General features: G+C 44.7%; 1 protein-coding gene across 7 annotated transcripts in view; it reads left to right on the top strand.

Moving 5' to 3' along the window:
- Window positions 1-22771, top strand: part of LOC121936315 (voltage-dependent N-type calcium channel subunit alpha-1B-like) — a 167238-nt gene that overhangs the window by 138328 nt on the left and 6139 nt on the right. For 6 of the 7 annotated variants that reach the window (XM_042478448.1, XM_042478450.1, XM_042478447.1 and 3 more), the window contains 12 exons: window positions 3476-3592; window positions 4001-4066; window positions 4584-4675; window positions 5853-6003; window positions 7153-7280; window positions 10829-10925; window positions 18043-18151; window positions 18417-18521; window positions 19392-19504; window positions 19617-19738; window positions 20474-20615; window positions 21055-21165. In XM_042478448.1, the coding sequence (XP_042334382.1) occupies window positions 3476-3592; window positions 4001-4066; window positions 4584-4675; window positions 5853-6003; window positions 7153-7280; window positions 10829-10925; window positions 18043-18151; window positions 18417-18521; window positions 19392-19504; window positions 19617-19738; window positions 20474-20615; window positions 21055-21165 (1353 nt within the window). Of the gene's footprint in view, window positions 1-3475; window positions 3593-4000; window positions 4067-4583; window positions 4676-5852; window positions 6004-7152; window positions 7281-8894; window positions 9937-10828; window positions 10926-18042; window positions 18152-18416; window positions 18522-19391; window positions 19505-19616; window positions 19739-20473; window positions 20616-21054; window positions 21166-22771 lie in introns of those variants that run through there. The other variant, XM_042478449.1, reaches the window with a different exon arrangement.

Below are 22771 nucleotides of genomic sequence, written 5' to 3'. Positions count from 1 at the left end.
TTGACAGCCATAAGTCGAACTATCATGGAGTTATCTCGGCACGTTTCTTCATCCTTGTCATTCTCGGAGGCTGGCAGAGTTTGACTTGCCCAAGGTCTCCATGGGTTTATATGGCTGAGCTGGGTTTTGAGCCCAGGTCTCCAGAGTCATAGACCAACGTTCAAACCACTGCACCACCATGTTAATGGTGCAGCATCCATGTTAATGGTGCAGTCAATCCCCTCTGGCATTTAGCTTGAATTTTGGAGAGGTGAGCCCCTTCTGGAGATAGAGCACCACACCTTGGCTACACATGTGACTATAACCAAGAAAGAACGGAAGGAGTGCATGCCAGGAACATCATTTAATCCGATTTGGTTTTTAAAGGAGCATTGTTTAATTTCATTTTATGTTTTAAAGAGCCAAACCAAAACAACTAAAACAACAACCGAGCCACAACTTCTGGAAACAGATGTGATTTGGAATACAATTGGGCACAAGAAATGCAGATGTGTTGAGTCGCCCCTCTGAGTGCATGCCATCCAATGTCTTGGGTCCCTTGGCTGGGAGATGGGTGGGCATTGTCCATAGGTTGGTTTGTGTTGGCTGTCTCTGTCGCTTGCGCATAGCTGGGCGGAGGATAGCCCTTCAGGACTTCTCCCAATGTTGTTCAACTTTAATTTTCCAGGGCTACTTTTTATCTCTAGCTTCCAATGCTGTCGGGAACACCAGGCAACATTTGGTGGAGAGGAATAGTATATGTAGTAGTCTGCGTAGTGATGGACGAAGGCTCTATTTTGGTCATTCATTTGGTGCTAAGACTTTTCTCCACTTTCCCTTCTGGTTCAGATGACTTTAGGTCCAAATGTCTAGCTCCAGCACCAAAACACTTGTTTGGTATGGTCTTTCTCCGCCAAGAGATATCTAGGCACCAACCCATCTATCTGGTGAAAATGTAAAGTTATGCAACCAGTAAACCCTTTCATAGAAAGTAGGTCTACAGTGACATAAATATGGAAGTGGAATGCCCTGAAGATGCCAGCCACAGATGCTGGCAAAACGTCGGGAACAAACTCCTTTAGAATATGGCCATAGAGCCTGAAAAAGCCCACCCCAAAATTATCTGTACTGTTAGCTAGTGCTAATGGGAGATGCCACCCAACGATGCCTGGAAGGCCCCAAGTTGCCCAACTCTGCTGTGTAGGAAAGGTGGATATAACCATCATCTACAAGGAGATGCTTGAAGCTCTGACTTCTTAACTCATCCCCCTAAGTAGCCCTGGAAGATTTCTGTTTGACACTTTGCATCTTGCTGTGAACTTGCTCGGTGTTGTCTCTTTGTTTCGTGGATATCATTTTGCTCTTCTCTTTATGTGACGACTTCAGTCTTAAGGAGGTATGGGGTGGGTGCCCAAATCTGAGAGCTGCTTGCAAAAAAAGAAAAGCCAGGCAAGCCAAATGCATGTCGACAGTTGGTTTTCTTGAGTTTGGACAGTACTGGTGGAATGTCGCATCGCTGGCACCATCTCTGCCTGGCTGGCATTTGAAATCCATGGCTGGAAAGAGCCATGAGCCTCATGCATTCGAGATAACAAGGCGTGTGAGGGGCAGCTTTCCTCTTGGCAGGCATCTGTTAGTTTCTTTTTAAACTATTGCTGGGTGGGAGCAGGCAGAACTTGGACTTGCTAAGCTTTGTCTCCAAGGCCTCTCTCTGGATGTGATTTCCCCCCCTTTGCTCTCGAGGAAACCCAGACTTTGAAATGGGGCTTTTGAGAAAGAACATTCCCTCAAAAGAGGTAGCTCACGTTGCCTGTTCAGGTGAATTGGTTTCCCAACAAGCTCCTCCATCAATAGATGGAGTAAGTGGGCTCTTTAACACCATTTGTTTTTGACCAGGAGAAATAAAATGCAGACCCATCCATGGAGGGTTGAGAGAAGTAGGTGACCACCCAAAGGCTGAGAAAATACCGACGCTTGACTCTAGCATAGTTTAGAACCATGAGCTTTGAAAGGGCTCAAAAAACTATTTTAAAATCCATCCCATTTCTATAGGCAGTTTGTCCTGGCCTTCTGCCTGTTGTTTGAGACTGCATCCGCACTGCAGAAATAACCTAGTTTGGCATCACTTTAACTGTCACGGCCCAGTGCAATGGAGTTCTGGGAATGGTAGCTTTGCAATTTAGTTTTCTCTGGTCAGAGAGCTCTGGTGTCACAACAAGCTATATTTCCCAGGAGCCATGGTGGTTAAAATGATGTGAAACTGGATTATTTCTGCAGTGTGGATGCAGCCTGAGACACCTTATTAGAAGTCTCCTATTGGTTTCCATGGCCTCCATCCAGGCCTTGACTTCAGACCTCTTCAGGCATTCACCAAAGAGGGCATGGTTGTAATTCTGGAAGGATCTAAGTATATGTGGTCCCAACTTGCCTCTCTTCCCAATGAGGAGGACCCTAAAGGGAACATAGGTGGACCACTCCCTTGGGTTTTATGGAGTCAGCTAAGTAGATGCATATTACAAACACAGTTATCAGCTCTGTAAAGATTTGATTTTCAAAATGAGAATGTTTTATACGACACAAAATGGAATAAATATACCTGTTCCTAAAACTACATATCGATCAGTTACCACTTCTAAATGTTTCCAAGGGAGGCAGTTCATCCCTTGATTCTGGCCAGAAGAAAAATGATCTGGAGAATGAATTAGGGTTTAGGGCTGCAAAACCAGCCCTTGAGGGTTGCTCGCCCTTGCCATCCATTTTATGTTAGTACATGTGATGGCAACTTCTTGGACTGCCCCGTGAGATTAGGATTAAATCAAGGTCTTACGTCACATAGAGCTCTGCAACCGTCACATTGAACCTAGTGTTCAATATATTTAATACATTAAATGTAGCACCCCACAGACAACATGGAGAATTGGGGACTGGAGCATGTTCCCCCAGCTCTCCTTTTCCCCATATTTGCAAGAAATCCCTCTTTGGTGAAAGTCTGTAGAAGGCTTTCCTCTTTGCCTACAGATGTTTGGGGGCAATCGCCTGACCCTTCCGTTATGGAAGGGGCTCATGGTTGACCTCTCTTGCCATTGTTTACAACTCAATCTAGGCAGATTTTAGAGATTTTAAAAACCATAGCACACCCTTGGTTGGTAATATATCAATTTATCAGCTTTCCTTAATGTATGGGGAGAGGGAACAGGAATCCATTGGAGGGCTCTTTCTCAATCTCTGTCTCTCCCCTTCCAGCTTTCTCTCTCCAAACCCCCTTTTTTGCAACCTTCCCCGTAGCTGAGGGAGGGACGCTTATGGAGAGGGGTTTTCTCAAACATGCTGCATGTGGAGAGTGACCTGCACTGACAAATGTTTCTTTTGGAAGGTTTTCTGGTGGCCGATTTGCTGCTTAGAACGCGAAGCCGGTAATTTTCTTTTCTTTTTTGCGGGCTTCGGCTTCCGATCCCCTCCTTGTCTGAAGGACACGAAACCCTTTTCCTCTCCGCAGGACAATTTCATCAACCTCAGCTTCCTCCGACTCTTCCGGGCGGCGAGACTCATCAAACTTCTCCGCCAGGGCTACACCATTCGGATTCTGCTCTGGACCTTTGTCCAGTCTTTCAAGGTGAGGCAAAGACACACCCAAAGAAATGTGGCTCCGCATCCCAAATGCTTCCCGTTGGAACATCTTCTCACCATGTTGGGGAGTTCTGGATGAACATGTGCGCACAATGCGCACACCGTCATAGCTTTTCTCAAAGATGTCTGGGATCTGTAACTCAGTGAGGTACAGATCCTGCTCCCAAGCTCTACTGCTGGTCAATCCACTTAAATATTGATATGGCCATAATGGGTGCTATTGGCCAATGCCTGTGCCATTACCGGCACACTTCCCCACTCCACTTTCCAAAATCCAAGGATGAATTTTACCAGAGAGGAATGCATATTTGTGGATCTCTGTCCAGCTATAACCATGTAGAAAATGCATTGCCCTTGTGCCAGTATTGATGCTTCCCATTTTCCTCTCTTGCAGGCCTTGCCGTACGTCTGTCTCCTCATTGCCATGCTCTTCTTCATTTACGCTATCATTGGGATGCAGGTAAATGTGTTGATGGGAGCGTCTGGTTGCCATGTCTGTGGGGCATTGAACCAACCACAGGTTTTTAGTCTAAACTTTAAAGGAACTATCCTGGAAGCATGGAAACTTGGAATAAAACCCAGAGCAGATTCAGTGTCGCATGAAAGTCACCAGCCACCAGGGAACAAAAGAAGTTAAATCTCAACTGGGTGCTTTGGTTCACTGTCTGTGGACATGGAGGTTCAATATAGAGATGGAGAATAGTAGCTATTGACAGACCCCTTCCCTTTCTCTTCCCATTCCTCCTCCAAACATTTGTCTAAATCTATCTAAGATGATGGATGCCACCACTACTTGTGACACTTGGGTAGTATCACAGAACAATTGGGCACAGATTCTGAGATCAGCATCTCTGCAGTATTTATTTGTCACAGCTGGGACCATTGTCAATACTCCTTCCTTCCCTGTTAATGTTGGCTTCTTGTGATGCCAAAGAACCTTCCCTTTCATCGTCTTTTGTCTCCGTTGAACCTCCCAGGTGTTCGGAAACATTGCGTTGGATGATGACAGCTCCATCAATCGGCACAACAACTTCCAAACCTTTTTGCAGGCCTTGATGCTTCTTTTCCGGTAAATCCCTTTTCCAGCCTAGGGAGTTTTGAAAGGGTAGGAGGAGGTATCACGGGGATTGGTCTTTGGACTCAGCTTTTCAGTCAAAGGCAGCAGCCGTTAATGCTTCAGAAGAGTGGACTGGGCTAAACTTCGCCCCTTTTGATAGTTCTCTTTGGGAATACTTTCAGCCCGAGATGTTCCATTGCCTCCTTAAGAGTGAGGGAAAGCTACAACTGTGATCGGAAATGCCCTTTTCTCTTGGAGAGGGGAAAGCATTTGAAGGGAAACCTGGGGGACTCTTAGAAACATGTCTTAGTGCCAGAGAAATTGGCTGCAACCTTGAGATGCTTCTGCATCCACTTGAAATGATCCGCTGTGACAGAAGTGTGGGTGTATTTGTAAAGAAGAAAAACCTCTCCTATTTCTCTGCCATCTTTTCAGCTTCCATTAAGGCAGTGTTTTGGATGCAGTGTTGTATTGAAATGTTTTTTAAAAATCCTATGTCTTGATTTTGCATGAAAGCTTGGTAAGATCACAGCTGTGCATTAATAGTCTTAGTAAGCTAAATGGAAATGCTGTGTTTGGAAGCAGGGCGCCTTCATTGCAATTCGTAGAGAAGCATCCAACAGAAAGGGAGGAAAGGATGTTGTGATAGGGGCCAAAATGAAGATAATTGTTAGGATTTCAGTAACTTAAAATTTTCTGTTGGGCACTTAGAAATATAAATGCAAACGCAGCAAATGGAAGAGTTCTAGGTGTGGATGGTTTTCAGTGACGCAAAGCTTCATAAACATCATTGTTGCATGCAAAGTTAAATCATTGCACCACTTGCCACCTAGCTATGAAAAAGTCATCCAAAATTACATGGTGGTCCCAATTTAGGACTACCTCTGAGCAAAAATAAATGCTGTTTCCTGCATATAAAAAAAATGTTTTCCATACAAACCAACCATGTGAGAATGTTATTTTGAGTATTGTGGATAGGCCTTGAAAACTCACTGGCATAGCGAGAAGAAAAGTGCTCAAAGTATGTCCCTATTTAGTAACAGAGCATACACTTTGTGCGCAGAAGGTCCTAGGTTTCGTCGCCAGCATCTCCAAGCAGAGCCTTATTTAAAACCGTGGACCGTTTCTGAAAGTCAGCGTTGGCACAACGGAGCGAGCCTGACTCACATCTTCCATTTGTTGCCCGCAGGAGTGCCACCGGAGAAGCCTGGCATGAAATCATGCTGGCATGCCTAAGCAACCAGGCCTGTGACAAGCTCTCCAACCTCAACAAAAACGAATGTGGCAGTGACTTTGCCTATTTTTACTTTGTCTCCTTCATCTTCCTCTGCTCCTTTCTGGTGAGTCAGTCCATCTGCTTGTGTCCCAGTATCTTCACATCAATGAACCCTCACATCAACGAACCTTTGGGTACTTTTTTTGAGGCCAGAACTGTAGAACAAGTAAAGAATAACAGCAGCCCGTCCTGTGTTTTAGTACAAAGAGCGTGAATCGAATTGGCTCACTAAAAAAAAATTGAACCAGGCAACACCTTTCTATAAACATCAGCCATTCAGCTTCCTTTTGGTGACGTTTTGCCACATTGCAGCAGTGCATTTGGAAAACACTACACAAAAAGAATCTCGAAGCAACTCTAAATACGATGGTGTGAATAAAGTATTTGGCTTTTTTTGCAGAGTTTTCTCAATACATGCGCATTGCTGGCATAAAAAGTGTGGTGGGGGAGATGCACATGAAAAAAAGACAACATTGAGACAAGCAGCACATGCTCTGAAGTTAAGTTTAGAGTTTTACCCGTTTAATTGGGACTGTGTATTCACAGTATAATTATAACATTTAGATACCACCTTGACTGTCATGGCTCCATCTCAAGGAATCTTGGGATTTGTAGTTTGGGTACTACTTATAATTTTGTAGTCCATTCCGCTTGAACTGCAGCACTAGAGCCCCTTAACTGAGAAACCAAGCTTTGTCAGACTGCAAATCCAAGGATTCTGTCGGATGGAACCATGACAGCTAAAGCGACCTGAGATTTCTGTAAGGATTTAATGTATCTACATTCTGGGATCAAGTAGAGGTGGGATGTAGGATTGAGCAAACTCACTGAACAAGAAATTGATGGAGCTGGTGATGTTATCTCATCCCCACAACCAGATCCTAACAGAAGGACAGGCATGGACTTTCTTGTAGCATCAATTTCTGGTAGACACAACCATACTTGAGTTTTGCAAGAGCTACTCTGGGTTTCTCCCAAAGCTATCCAAGGTTCTGTTCCATCTGGTTTCTTGAATGTGAAACAGCTGAAAAATTGGGACATTTCAGCTTGCGTATTTCCTCCTCCTTTTCCTCCTCCTCCTCTTCCTCCTCTTCCTCCTCCTCCTGTTTCCATTTCTGATTTCTGCCTCCACTCATTAATAATATCAGTTAATGTCTTTCCTCCTCCCTGCCCTCCGCCCGATCTCATCTCCCTCGCCCCATCCCCTTTGCAGATGTTGAACCTGTTTGTGGCTGTTATCATGGACAACTTTGAGTACTTGACACGAGACTCTTCCATCCTAGGACCCCACCATCTGGATGAGTTTGTTCGCGTGTGGGCCGAGTATGACCCAGCTGCCTGGTATGTATAGCCTCTTGCCTATAACACCCAACTCCCAAAAACTGGCACTGTAATAATATATGTATTTATTATGCCAAGCACCCTGGTTAGATTACAGTTCCATGTCATATGCAACTGCACTAGTCTCATTAATCTTAGTGAGATATACTTCTGAGTAGGCATTTCTCAGATTTCAGTATTCAGCTTATGGCATAGAAACCTGGGGAATGCAGTCCTTCTGGTGGCTTTCTTAGTTCAGCTTTTTCGAAGGCTATATGTGAATTTTAGCTTGCCCTGACATTAGGCAGGGTGAGGTGGCTGCCAAAACAGAGCTTGGTTGCCATCAAAGTTTAGCATATTGCTAATTATTTATCTGGTTTTTGGGATTTTTGACAGTCTGTGCAGCTCCCAGAACCAAATGGAGACACCAGACCTGCTATGGTTGTCCACCTCTCTTGTAAATAAAACAAATAGAAATAACAGCAATTCATCGTTACGTCTGCTATCCTGTACTATATGAGTACAGATACACTGGGATGTAGTGGTTTGAGTGTTAGACTAGGACTCTGGGAGATCAGGGTTCAAATCCCTGTTTAGCCATTAAAGCCCACTGGACAGCCTTGGGCAGGTTGCCCTCTCCAAACCTTAGAGGAAGTCAGTGGTAAACCTCTGAATAGATCTTGCTATGAATCATCATGATATCTCACCAAGAATCATGATACCTTGCTAAGATCTTGATAAGGATCATCATGATAAGGAACATCATGATAAATTGTAAATTGGAGTTGATGATGTAAGAAAAAAACAATGCTTTTGCACCTTTTTTCTTCTTTTCTCCTGGATGCTATTTGTGCTCATGCGTGTGGTGGTATGAACCTCGATGTGACTTTGTTTGCAAGGTTTTACTGATATGGTTTCAGAGGTTGGGGAGAAATTAATTTTGGGAGACTCTAAGTGTCCAAGTTCTCAGTGATCATACTGGCTGAGAGATCTTGGGAGTTTGAAAAAGTACATTTCCCAAAGTCTTGTGCTTCTTCCAGTGGTTAAAAACCAAGATGGAATCCAATCTGGACAGCAAATCCATCCCAACAGTTTTATTCACATAATTTGGGAATAAGTCCCAGTGTATAACATTGGACCCACCACTGAGTGAACATGCCTAGAGACCCAACTTGGTGAAATGGGATCCAGCATGGCATAGTGCTTTGCATGTTGGACTAGGACTCAAGGAACCCATATATTGAATCCATCTTAGATGGAGAAACCCATTGAGTGGTCATAGTCCAGTTGCACTCTCTCAGCCTTAGAGGGAGACAGTGGCAAACCTCTTCAGGGCTGATCTTGCTAAAGAGATAGCTTTAGGGTTACTGTAAGTCTGAAAAGATTCAAAGGCATGCAGAGGCAATAGGACATGCCAATGGCTGCTCCATCAGACAGGTTGAGTTGTTTCAATGCAGCGCAGAGATGCTCCTTTCAGGCTCAAAATGGAGGAACCGAAACCCAAGGGTTCTAAAATATGTGGATTTTGCATATGTTTCCAGGAGGATCGCAACACGCACACTTTGGGAAAGACCTGTTTCTGCTCACCTGTTTTGTCTGTACTTAACAATGTATATATATTTGTTTCCGTTCCAGTTGCCGGATACATTATAAGGAAATGTACAATTTATTACGCGCTATCGCTCCACCCCTGGGCTTAGGAAAGCAGTGCCCTCACAGGGTGGCATACAAGGTTTGGCATTTCAGGAAAACCAAAAAAATCCCTGACAAGTGTATGATTTTTGACAATCTTTTTGCCTTGATTTGGACCCTTTTTATTTATTTTTGGCAAATCAAAAGGTCTGAATTGCAAAGGCAAAGAAGAGAGTAAATGGAATGTCAACTAACCTTTTGCCTGAACAGGAATGATTCTCCCCGTGTCCCTTTCCCCTTCGATGCATCTTTACTCACACACTCTTTTAATCCCACTGGCCTGGATATGGGCAGCCTTGTGAGAGAGTCAGCTTCTATATATATTTATATATGAATCCTGGGGTCAAGAGCGCCACTCCACAATTTCAGAGTCAAGCATTAAAAGCATGGGACCCATGGTTTCAATTTGCTCTGTTCAGATTTTATGGAAGTTTTCTTTACCTCTTTATATCCCACTTTTGGGATTCCAAAACATTGATCTTGCTCTGGGTGCAAGAACTGCGCCATGGAAATCATTCTGTTGGGTAGAAGTAGGCAACGGCATAAGAGATAGGGTCGGACTCTGCCCTACAGGCCTCTTTGTGGGCGATGGACCCTCCGATCCACAGCCAGCCCAAATTTCAGTTTTCTTCTCTAGTCTCTCTCAAAATGGCAACTGGAAGTTGCTTCTCATCGCCATTTTGGGAGGGGCTATAGATGAAAATGGAGGTACTTGGGGGATGCTGGGGGCTGTGTGGGTGGCAGTGTTTTTCAGGCAAAATGTGACCCACAAAATGTGGAGGGTTGGAGATTTGGAGGACAGATGGAGGCTTCAGAGGTTGTACTCTACTGCCATAAAGGATACATGGCATTGGCGGGCAGAAGCCAAAAGCAAAAGTGGCAATTTCTTTCTCCCCACTCAACCTAGACCCATAGCTATACCTATTCTTTCTTTCTCTTCCCCTTTCTCTTTCTGCTCCTCTCTTTCAGTTCTCCTCTCACTCTCTCTCTCATCCTCTTCCCCTTTCTTATTCATTCTCTCTCTCTCTTCCCTCATTTCTTCCTCTTCCAGCATTTTCTTCCTCCCTTTTCTCTCTCTGCCCACTTTCTCAGTTTTCATTCTCTTCTCTCCCCAGTTCTGTCTCTCTTTCTCTACTTGCCTTCTCCATTCATCTTTGCTCTCTCTTTCCCTTTCTCTCTATCTGTTCCTTTTGTCCCATAGCCTTTAGTCTTTCTCTTCTTCTTCCTTCTCTCTCAACCACAGCAATTTATGTAAAGGAGAAATAAATTAGACATTTCTGCACTTTTAATGGCTGCACCAGTCCAATCTGGAATTGCATCCTAATTTAGGATTGGGATTTGAATTCTGCAAAAAGTAAAACAAAGGGCAGAAGGACCATTTTACCACCATCTCAGCTGACTGTCCCATAACGCTCCCTACCAGCTCTCCTTGGCATGACAAGTATGACCACTTGAAAGATGCACACACAATGTGCGGAAATGCAGACAAGCCCAACCCCGACGTGACCCAGTTGTGGTTCCCAAACCTGTCCCTTCCCACTTGTTGGTCCGGCATCAATCCTTCTGTCCTGCTACTTCAGGAGGATTCAACCTTCTTTGTTTTTTTCTTTTGAATTATTTCTTTATCAGTGAACAGATGGAAGGAGATATCTAAAGAGATGAAACCGGAGAAACCATCTGATTGAACCCTCCTCTTTGTTTTCTGTCTCTTCCTCGAAAACAAACAAGCAAACCAATTAACTGACCAATCTCTTTCTCTCCCTTTCTCTGCATTTCCTTTCCTCCCTGGTTTTCCTTTTCCTTTGTTTGTCAATGGTTTATCCCCTTCCTTTCTTCCTTTGCTTCTCACGTCCCGTCCCCCTCCATCCGATTTCAAGTGGGCGCATCAGTTACACAGACATGTACGAGATGCTGAGACACATGTCTCCACCACTTGGACTGGGAAAGAAATGCCCAGCTCGGGTAGCCTATAAGGTTAGACCATCTTTCCGGGCCATTGGTGACATTCATGCGTCTTGTGGCTAAGCTGAATGCCCTCTTTCATCTTTCTCTCTGTGACATTTGTGGCTTCCACTAGGCTCTTTCAGATGCTTTCCTCGCCTAGTTCAGGGGTGTCCAACATTTAGCCAAAGGAACTCCCTGGCCTAGCCCAGAAGTGGCCATTTTTGTTCTCCATCCAATGGTATAATATTCCCCTATGAGACTTGATAAGGGAACAAACATCCCTGCAAATGTCACAAAATAAGAAAAGGGGACCATGCTCATTTAAGAAAAGGGGAGTCTGGCTTTTCTCCGTGCCCATAGTATCTCTTAAAAAGCAGGCACTCATCATGACTGTCCCCATAGCTACATCCCTTAGGGGGACTCCAAAAATCCAGGCAAATCTGGATTGATTCCCATCAACAAATCTGTGCACACAGTTTTCATTTCCTCCCACAGCTGTTCATTTGTGCAGCTAACAAATCTTATTTGCCTATTCAAGATAAGCCTCCATCTCCAAAATGCCATGCACAACGGCAGGCCTTGTTCACAATAATACATATTGTCTCCATAAAAATTTGTTCTGGCCCCTGGCTTTTCTGAGGATCGCAGCAAAGCTGAGAGAAGCTCATGCAGAGTGGCAGATTGCAACTGAGATTGTAGATGGACATATATAGATGGACATGCATAAGGGTTCCATGCGAAGAACTCTAGAACTCTATTACAGCTCCACTGTCATCAATCCCAGGGCTCACTGTGTCACTGCAGTCATCCCTCCCTCAATGGACAATCCATGGCTGTTGGAGAACAGAACAGAGGGAATTAGAGAAGCATCTCAGTATGTCCCCATATCTAGGTGCATACTGGGGACACCTTCTGCCAAGATCCTCTGTGGTCCTTCAGAGGTCTCAGCAGATGATGCCATCAGCTTGGGTCTAGTGATGAGAACATAACTAGTTGACAGTAAGAGTGGTTTGGCAATGGAAACCTGTTGCCAAGAGAGTCGGTGGAGTCTCCTTCTCTGAACATCTTTTAAAAGAGGCGAGATAACTGGAGATCCTGTATTGAGCATGATGTGGACTTGATAGCCCATGAGGCCTATTCCAACTCTTATGATTCTATGACTCTACGATTCTATGCCTCTCTAGTCCTCCCTTTCCACCAGCAATGGAATGACCATTGGGGACAGCTATCACTGTGACATGGTGGGTCTGAGGCTGGGGAAGGGGCATTGGTTGTTGCAGAGGGAGAAATGGAATACCAACCTCTGCAGTAACCAAAACAAAACTTACCCAAGCATAATGTGGAATTATGCTTGTATATGCCACTAGCAGGATGCCAGTCATACTCACTACCGCTACTAATCCAAACACAGTGAGGGTAGGACTCTGCAACTCCTCACTTTCACTACAGCACTGATTGTAGGACTGTAAAATGAAGAGGGTGGGCATAAAAGACCCCGTATTTCATTTTTCTCCAAGTTTGTTGGCAGGCATGCATACACATGGTAAGAGTTTGGGAGGGTCTCCAACTTCAGAACATCTCAGGAGGACAACATCTTATCAGAGGGTTGTCTTTAAGAGGTCCAGAGGTTTTTAGGGTCATCATGGTATTGTTGCTGGTGGCATTACCTGCAGCAGAAATTGTGGGTAGACTTGCCTGATAGCTGTTGGGTGATAAATGCAGTCATCTGATCCCTGTGAGTTTGACACCCCTGTTCTAGTTCTTAATGTTCCACCCATCAGCCATTGCAGATGTAGTGCCCATTCTGCTTGTTTCGGTCATAGTTCGGTCATTCTGGAGGGATCTCAATAATGGCAGGGGTCACTCCCTTTCTTGGCCATGTGGGGAATGAGTCAAAGGACAGTGAAATTTAAACTCCAGTAGCAGCAGTAACTTCCCTTGGGACGTTTTTGTCAAACCACAAAGCTATACTCAACTAGTGCCCTATGTAAACCTTTGGGCAGCTTTGGGTATGAGTGAACATGGTACCGGGAGAAGCAATTCTTCCATCTTAATTCCACCCTTCCCTCACAGCCTTCCTTTATCAATAATATGGACATGCGGCTAATGCATGATGCGTACAGATTTTTTTTCTTAAGTAGGAAGAGCTATTGTCCTTCTGTACCAGCGAAAACAGCTTAAGAAAATTCCCACTTATGCCTCTTTTTGTGTCATCTCTTTGCAACTCTGCCTCCTGACTAATCCCTTTTTGATCTCAGGATAAGCATGGGCTGGAGCAGGGCGGCCTTTTTTTAATTAGTCCTCAGCTAATTAGAATAGGCAGCCCTGGAGGAGAAGGGAAGCCCTTTGTTAAATGCAGGTGACGCCATTGGAGCGCCCTTAACCAAGACTCTCCAGGGAGAAATGAGATGGGACCGTCACTTGACACCACTTGAGTCCAGGGAACAATGAACCCGTTCATGGATATTTGTTTACTCCAGATAAGAATTTAATTAAATGGGAACATTATGCTCTACTCTTAACGTTGATTTCTTGCTTCTCGACATTGCAGACATTGCAAATGCCAATGAATTTGCGATGATTTGCTGAGCATGAGCTAAATCCCATCATCAAGCCGCCAGTAGTATTCACTTGGAAAGTCCTCCTGTAGCTGCTGCCCGAGAACATCAAGCATTTGGGGAATAAATACACCTAGGAAGCAGGGGAACATAAATATTTCTCTTAAAATCTCAAATCCCTTGCTGAGCAATGGGTATACAGTCCGCCCTCGCCGTATGCAGATTCCATCTTACGCTTGCGGTGAGTGGTGAAGGACAAAATGGTGCATGCTCCAGAGGCATATCCGTGCCCCCATTCAATTAAATGGGACTCCAACATACGCAAAATTTGCTTTACATGGGATGGGTGGGTCCAGAACGGATCCCTTGCGTATAGCAAGGGTGGACTGTAGCTACATAGGAATCGCTTCCCTGTGATTCCAAATTCTCTTTCCCCCAGTGAGTAGTCCAGTAGGATAAAGCCAGCATGGTGTCATGATTTGTGCATTGGACTGAAACTTTGGAGATCAGAGTTTGTTTCCCTGCTTGGCCATGCAAACTCACTGGGTAGCCTTGGGGCGTGTGACACACTCTCAGAAAACCCAGAGAAGAAAACAAGTTCACCTTAGGGTTCCCTGAAGTTGGAAACGACTTGAAGGCACCCACAAACAAAGTTCAGTAGGACATAGTTCAGGTTTTCCAGCAAAGCATCAATCCAGCTAGGCGGTTGCACCAGCAATTGCTGGACGAACAGCTTCATTGCCAACCATGTACCTCAATTTGTACAATAATGAGGAGTGTAACTACCAGGGATGGAGATGATGACATTGCCCCTCCAAATAAGAATTGTTACCCCGACCTCAAAGTTTTCCTTCAGGATCCAAATTTCTTGACTTGCAGAGAATGAGACATGGAAAGTTGTTTGCACCTAAAACTCTCCATTGTCCTTTTCACATTCCCAGGGCAACTTTGCCTGTCCCTTTCTTTGGATACTTAAACCGTCTTTATAAATGCTCAGTGGAAGTTTTAGGTTACCGTACAGTGAGGAATTTAGGGACTGAAGGAAAATTTCCTTGACGGATGAGATTCTTGCTTGAGAGAGTGCATTTATTTTGCTCACCCAGTAGCCCCATCTCTGGTCCACCACCATCAGTCTCCATGTCTTAGGGCCATGCATGACCCCAAAGTACCCAATGCTTACTTCTACTCCCTTTCAAACAGAGTTATTCTGCTTCTGTGCCTTTTCTGTTCCTTTGTCGCTCTTCTCTGTTCCCCCTCCCAAACCAAAAGTTGGGACTTTTATATTGTTGGGAGGGAGTTGGTGCTGCTATCCTTTCCTATCCAATCCCTTCATCATTTCAGAAGAACTGGGCTGCCTATCAGGGTTTCTCCCTCTCTCTTTGTCTAGCAACCAGCTTTCTGTGTCTACATGGTATTTCTCTTCCATGGCTGCCTTATGGGCTGCTTTCTTTCCTCCTGCTTGTTTGATCACCCCATCCTTGTGTAGATGTGTGTGTATATGTGTGTGTGTTGACAGTCACCAGTCCTTCCACTATTGCCAATGCATGATCCCATTACTTGCTTGCTTTGAGGTGCATGCGTTATTATCTTTATGGCTTGGTTCTGTAGGACCACAGGAGAGCTGCATCCCAGATAAGCATTGGGGGCTTCCTAGAGATGATCCTTCCCCCTGCATCACTATTCTCAACATCTAGCTTTACAATTGGGGAAAGAATGGGATTGTGCAGTCTGACTCCATCTAGCATCCGTTGGCTCCAAATAATGTAGAAAGAAGGCTCAACGCATGGACACTGATACATGAAATTCAAATTCCTGCACAATTGCGGAAGGTCCCAATGATGTATGAAGCCCCTGTTGACGTCTTCCACTCTATATGCAATGAGGGGAGGAACAGGGAGGGGGAACACAACGTATTTTATATAGGGAGAATAAGGCTCATATCCTTGGAAATGAGAGGAAGGTTGCTGAGCTAGGTGCACCTGGCATTGGTGGGCGTCCTTGCCCCTTGCAAACGACGGTGTGGATTTTATCCCTCGTGCACTAGCGTGGGACATTGTAGTCCTCCCAGAGTCACATTTTGTTGCAATGCAGAACTGGAAACACAGTGGATGCATTCTGCAGCATTGTCATCTGGACAGCTGTCAAACACTGAAGAAATGCAATTCATTTGAAAGGTGGACGCCGGAATAGAGTTCTGCAGAAACTCTGGGCTGCTAAAAAGAAAAACGAATAGATCTTAGAACAAATCAAGCCAGAAGCAAAGTTGACTAAACTGAGGAGGTCATATTTTGGACATATGAGAGGCAATTCATTGTGAAGAAGATGATAATGCTTAGCAAAATGGAAGGGCGGTAGGAAAAGATGGAGGCTGCACTACAGGTGGATGAACTGAAGGAAGGAATCCACAGTGGTGACTTTGGAAGTCCTGTGCTCTTAAAGGTCTTTTATTTGGAGTCAACTTGATGGCAAATAACAACAAACCCTTAATTCAGCACACTAACATAACTGAATACCGAGGGCATCAAAGCCAGATGTTAAAAACAAAGCATTCAGTCCCTTTGCCTACATTCCTATCTGAAATAAACTGGCATGAATTCTTTTCACCTACCCCTAGAGCTGGAATCCTCTATTTCATGGAAATGGCTTTCTGCAGCCCTGAAATATCCCCATATTTCATGAACAATTAGTTCTACATATCATAAAACACGAAGCTGCTGCTGGTGATCTAGCCCTAATAGCATTATCCCCAGCAAGAAAGTTTTGGCTCTGTGACTCATGCTCCAGTTTTCTGTCGTGACTGTTCTCTGGACAAGTTCCTTTCTTGACGGCAAAGGTTTCATTAAAGAATCATCACAGTTATGCTGCCCGCGGCCCATCCTTAGCCTTTCCTCCAAGCCGAGAAGGCTTTTTATGGCAGGAATATTAACAAGCGCTGCTGCTGCTGCCACGGTGATGGAAGTTGCACGGCTCGGTCTTGCCTCTGGCTTTCTCATCCTCTGAAAGTGGAATATCAGCAAAATGGTCTAATTGGAAGCAAGGGACGTGGCCACTCTCCGCTGAAGACTTCCAAAAGAAAACCTTCTCAGCTCCTGCCTTGCCTCAGAGAGCTCTTGTGCCTTACTATGGTTCCACTTGAACTGCCATAGTTGCATGGTCTGGGATCCTGGGATTTGCAGTTTGGTGAGGCACTAGAACTCTCTGACTGAGACTTCTAAATATCCCTCTCTAAATGGCAAACTCCAGGATTACATAGGATTTTGCCGAGGTTCACCTTTTGGGTTGCCATAAGTTGGAAACGACTTGAAGGCACACAACAACAACATCTATAGACACACAAATATGCACTATTTTTGTTCAAGCGAACCAATAGTTTGGGGGTGCACAAGAGCCACAGGAATGTTGCTAGTTCTTTCTGCTCTCGCACAGGGGCTGAAAAATCTTGCAGCGGTTGGCAGTAATTTTGTTGAGGACCACAAATCCCAGGGAGGATGGAAGAGCTTTGTGCGTTTTCTTTCCATCTTTGCATAATAGTCAGCAACCAGGTGGTGAAAGGACAACCCAGTGGATAGATCCCAAAACATTCTGCTGTTCTCATAGAGATCTTAAGCATCTCAAATGATTAGTGCAAAAGATCTTCTGGGTTAATAGACTCAGTACAGTAGCTGGTTTTCCAATATCCACCTGCCCCCAGTCAACAAGGATAGAGCTCTCCTGTTTCTCCAATCTGTTTGTCTTCCACTGCCATGCATCCTTTTCTTTTGTCTTCTCATCCCCTTCCTTTCTTTCTCACTGAAATGGATTCAGTGGGATTCTCTTAAGTTTGAACTATGGGGTTGGATGGAGCAGCCTGCAATTGTGCTACTAACCTTTCCTGTGCTGATGTTCGGGAAACTAGGCAACCTCTGGTCAGAATTTATGACTAGGGATGCAATGGTTCATTAAGTTTCTTCCTAAAGGAACCGACAAGTAATGTGAGCAATTTTCTTTGGGACGCAAGGACATCTTTGAAAAGCCCGCAGTGTTTAAAATTGCTCAGTCAAAGTTCACTCCATGTTTGCAGTTTGGGATTCATTCTGGGCGAAATTTGCACTTGGTTGTTGCAGAGAATAAGCCCCAAACTGCAAATAGATTTTGAACAAGTGGTTTTCAAAGATGTTTTCAAATATTCCCACCATCTCTATTTATGACAGAGGAGGAAAATGATATTCCCATTCTCCACACCAGGAAATAATCCTGAATCATTTAAAACAATTTCAGAAGTGGAAGAAGGGGCAATTATTTTGCCTGCTGTGAAAAATATAGGAGGCAACCCACAAGAAGTTAAAATCAGGTTAATATTTGAGATCTTATAAATTTTCAGTGCATTTGAATAGTAGAAAGAGGGGCAGAAGATAGCCATGGATCTTATTCTTTGTCAATTTAGTCAGTAGAGGAAAGGTTAACCCTGTAGACCATCAGCTCTTGATATCTTTTTCTTTACTTCTGGGGTGGTGGAATAAGAAAAAAGCCAGTCTTTTCTTGGGGGAACATGGAGTTTGGGAGGGACGAGGCGTTGGCTGGTGTTGATGGGAAACCTGTCTCTTCCTCAGCGTTTGGTACGAATGAACATGCCAATTTCAAACGATGACTTAAGTGTCCACTTCACATCCACACTGATGGCGTTGATCCGGACAGCTTTGGAAATCAAACTCGCATCAGGTGAGATGACCGTGGAGGAAGACCTGATGGTTTAAAATGGGGTGGAGGACCAAGCGGGGGGAGAGAAATCGAGAAATGACTGAGTGGCAATGCACAAATATGTTACCTTTATTTTCTTCTGCATCAAACTGTTGGAAAAATCAGATTAAAAATGAGCTAAATAAATAAATAGCCACCCTATTCTTTCCCTGGTGGCGGGTGATTCTGATTCTGTGTAAGGGAAAACTATGCCCTTCTTTAGTGCCTCTTGGCCTTTCCTCCACAGGAATCCTGCAGCACCAGTGTGATGCTGAGTTAAGGAAGGAGATCTCCCTTGTGTGGCCTAATCTGTCCGCAAAGACCTTGGATCTCTTGGTCCCACCTCATAAACGTAAGTGTCCTGTTGCCTTCAATGTGATTTTTTTTGGTCGGGAAATATTTCCAAAGAGAAAGAGGAGAGAGAGAACAAAAAAGGTAACAAATGCAAGAATGTCCCTCCATCCCAGTTCCACATTGTGTCAATCCATAACCGCAATATGAGTGGCCCAACTTGACTAAAGTTCAGAGAGCATCATGTACCATAGAAGAAGATCAACATGCAATTTCTTCTGTTTACTTCTGTCTCACTTCCTTTTCTTTCACGATTCATCTTGTTGTCCTCCTTCTCTTTCTTCTTTATACTTGGTACACTATGGCTCTTCCCTTCCAGTGCTGTTGCTTTTATTAAACAGAACGTCTAGATAGATCTCAGTAGCAAGATGCCTGCTTTGCATGCAAAACGTCCAAGGTTCAATGCATGACATTTCCAACAGTGCTGTAGGGCCTAAATTATGAGTAGCATTGGGCGCATTAGACAGTGACCCCAAACAAGGCATCTATTTCTTCACTCACTCTTTAATGGAAAATGAGACCAGGATGGGTGGTAAATGTTACCAAGCTTGGAGGAAAGTAGGGAAAGAAAGACCAACAGCCCTTCTCTGGGTAGCAGAATTTTTCTGGAGAGTAGTCACAGTGCCAACCCGAGTACCAGTTCTTGAAGTTACTATTACTATAAGGACCATCCAGGTTGAAAACAGATATAGCTAGTCTGATGGAATGGCTGCTAGCGAGAGGACAATGAGGGGGAGCCAAGAGCAGCAGGTGTTTCATGAGAGGTGATAGAAGAGTCCTGCTTCTTTCCTCTTCTTGGTCATTCATCATTTCTGCATTCTCCTTCTTGGCCCCATTAATCTCTTTTTTGCTTGGTGTTTTCTTCCTCCAGCAGAAGCAATGACCGTGGGGAAAGTCTATGCAGCCCTCATGATCTTTGACTTTTATAAGCAGAGTAAAAACACGCGGGATCCTTCTCATCCAGCCGCTGGAGGTCGTCGCCAGGTAAATTCTCCTCTCCTCCATCCTGTGGCATTCTGGGCATTTGTAGTTTGGTGAGGCATGAAATACTTCATGATAGCTGCCATAACTCAGTGCCTCTTCTTATGTCTTGCAGACCGGGACAGTGTCTCTCTTCCACCCATTGAAAGCAGCCCTTGAACAAAGTCAACCATCAGTATTCCCCAATGCTTTCCTGCGACAAAAGAGCTCTGCTTCGCTAAACAACGGAGGTGCCTTGTGAGTAGCCTGAAACATCTTGTTCTGTTGGCCTTGCCATGCAGCTGGGGCTATATCACTAGGAGCAGGAAATATATCCACTTTTCCATACCAAAGAACCACAAACCCTATACCCCCCAAAGTGAGGAATCATACAGTTTTCTATCTTAGCATCTTTGCTCATTTTCTTTCGGCAAGGATTTGATCGTCTATGTTGTTTTATAGTGAGAGTAGACAATCTCAGGCTCTGGGGCCAAATCCATCCGTACTGTGATCCAACAAAACATTGTGGGTTTCCTCATATGGCCATTTTCTAATGTTTGCATATCCCCTGCTTTCCAAAAAATTGAAATGACAACAACATTTCTGAAATTGCATTTGGTCCATGGGATGAAAGGCATTCCTCATCTTTGCTTTACAAGAGATCACCTTCAAGTCAACTACAATCTGGGGTGCATCAACACTGTGGAAATAATGCACCTTAAGGGCTGTACCACCATCTTATGGAATCTCGGGATTTGGAGTTTTACAAGTTCTTTAACCTTCCCTACAAAAAAATATAGGTGCCTCACAAAACTACAAATCATGGTAATCAATAGGATGGAGCCATGGGAGTTAAATTGGTGTCAAAGTGCATTATTCCTACAGCGCAAATGCACTTCTTATTGATGATTCGTGGTTGTTGTGTTACAAGTCCCCTAACATATTCCTCTTACATTCCCTGTGTAAATTCTTGGTCTCCCCCTTTTCTGACAGGCCAACGCCGGTGGTTGGAGGCATCAAGGAATCTGTTTCGTGGGGTACTCAGCGGACTCAGGATGTGTTTTATGAAACAAGGACACCAGCTTTTGAGCGCGGCCGCTCAGAGGAAATCCCCATTCAGCAGAAAAGCAAACAGGTGAAGACTAAATGTGATGAGTGGAAGAGGAAGAACGGAACTCTCCTAGGAGAAATGTCTTCCTTTTGGGGAAACATATATACATACCTTCAAACTGTTCAAAATGCATTGTCCATGCTTACCGAGAGACTTGGCGTCAGGCATGTTCTCCTTGCCTACCATAAAATGTTGGGTAATAAGTGTGATGGGTTATACAGTAGAAACAGCCGTTGCTGAAACATGGTGATCTCAGGCACAGTTGCTGAGATAATAATGTTAACACTTGCTGTTCAGTTCTGCCAATAAACGTCTTTGGACTGGATCTATAGTGGCTGAATAAAGGTGTGTTGAGCGTTAACCACTGAAGCCTGGATGTCTGAACTTGGTGCCCTGCTGGACTTGACACTTGGTTGCAAAGGCCACCCTTAAACAGCTATGGTTCTGTCTCTGTTTCTCTCAGGGAGTCGAAATGCAAGAGATCAGCCCAACCCTGGCCAACGGTGAGCATCAGCCTGGCCTGGAGAGCCAAGGGCGAGCAGCTTCCATGCCACGCCTGGCGGCTGAAACTCAGGTGAGCATGGGTGTCTTAACTGGCCATGGAAGACTGACAGCATGTCATTGATTCAGCCTTTTCCCTCTTCTTTGTTTGTTTCATCAGAAAGGTATTTGCCTAGGAGTTTTCAAGGGATGTGTATTGTAATAGGTTACTTGGTCTTTTCTGTGGCAGGATCTTCAGTTCCCCACCCCAACAATACAGATGTTGAGTCTGAGATCCAGTAACACTAAAGCAAGAGGTCTCAGATCATACTTTCTGGTCAAATGTGTTTACTTATTATATTTAGTGTCAGTCTTGGTGGGATGGTTCTGCAACAGATTCTGTTGGTGGGCAGCCATTGACTTCCTCCAAGGATGACATTCTTCTGGGATTTATCCAGCTACTTGCTGAGTTGCACGCTAAAGGGCTACAGCCCTTTTGAGCATCCTAAACATGTCATCTGCAAGAGAAGCTCAAGAGATTCCTCTTTCCCCTGCTTTCTTGATGTAGCCTCAGCCATCACTAGTGCAACTGAGCGTAGCTGGATACTTTTCTTCATATCTCTCACCATCCCATCATTCACACATTTTGAGCAACTGTCCTCTAGATGTTGTTGGTTCACTTCATTTCCACTTCAACCATAACTGAATGCCTTAATTCCATTTACAGATGGAAATCTAAAGCAGGGGTGGACAACTGCTGGGTCCAAAGGATCAATCCCCCCATTTACCTCTTCTTGGGCCACCACTACCACCCCAACAAGCCGAAATGCCCCTTTCCCTCTGCTGTCCTTCTCAAAATGGTGACGTCACATCTCTTCCTGTCTCCATTTTGAGAGGGATTGCAAACGGAGGTATTTGGGGGGGGGTGCTTGTGTGAATGTCATTGCCAGGCTGGGCCAAAGAAGTGGTAGATGGGGCAAAGAGGGAAGGAGGCTCTCTCACAATTCCACAACTGTGACCCCACCTCACCCTATGTCACTCATTGGCCTATGAGCACAGGGGTGGGAACTGTGTGACCTTCCAGAGGTTGTAGAGCTGCAACTCCCATCACTCCATACACTTGGCTGTGCTGAGACGAGTTGCTAAGAGTTGCACTTCAGCATCATTGGAAGGACTCTACAAGTCTCTCACTGTCCTTAGAAGCTCTCAGTGATGCTGGATGGTTACTCTAAGATCTGATCCTTCATCATATATCGCTCCCCAAAGTGTATGACGTGAGCAAGGCCTCCCTCTAGAGATGTTTGAGTTGATCTGGCGTAAGACCATGCAATGTTGTGTGTCATACAAATAAGTGGTCCCCACTCTTGGCCTTCCATCTTGTTCCATAGATAACATTGGACTAACACCCATTTCTGTCTCTTGTCTCCATCCACTCTCCCTTCCTTGGCCTGTTTGTCTGATTGCTCTTTTTCTTACCCATCCTCCGATTCCTTTCACACCTTCCGCCTCTCCTCGTCTTCATCATCTCATCATCGTCTTCTGCACTCCCACTGTGATGTCTGGCAATGGCTGTACTGCTTCCAATCTTGTTTCTGTCCGGATTGCTTCCAGAGGAGCAAAATGCGGTCACCGGGGCGTTACCTGGCAGTATGTAGCCTGCTTGAACTCAGTTGTATCTTCTAAAGTGGGCTTGAGGAGTG

Source organism: Sceloporus undulatus, chromosome 7, assembly GCF_019175285.1.
Source record: "Sceloporus undulatus isolate JIND9_A2432 ecotype Alabama chromosome 7, SceUnd_v1.1, whole genome shotgun sequence".
NCBI lineage: Eukaryota > Metazoa > Chordata > Lepidosauria > Squamata > Phrynosomatidae > Sceloporus > Sceloporus undulatus.
Note: the sequence above shows the minus strand (reverse complement) of the source record. Positions and strands in the feature narration are given on the sequence as shown.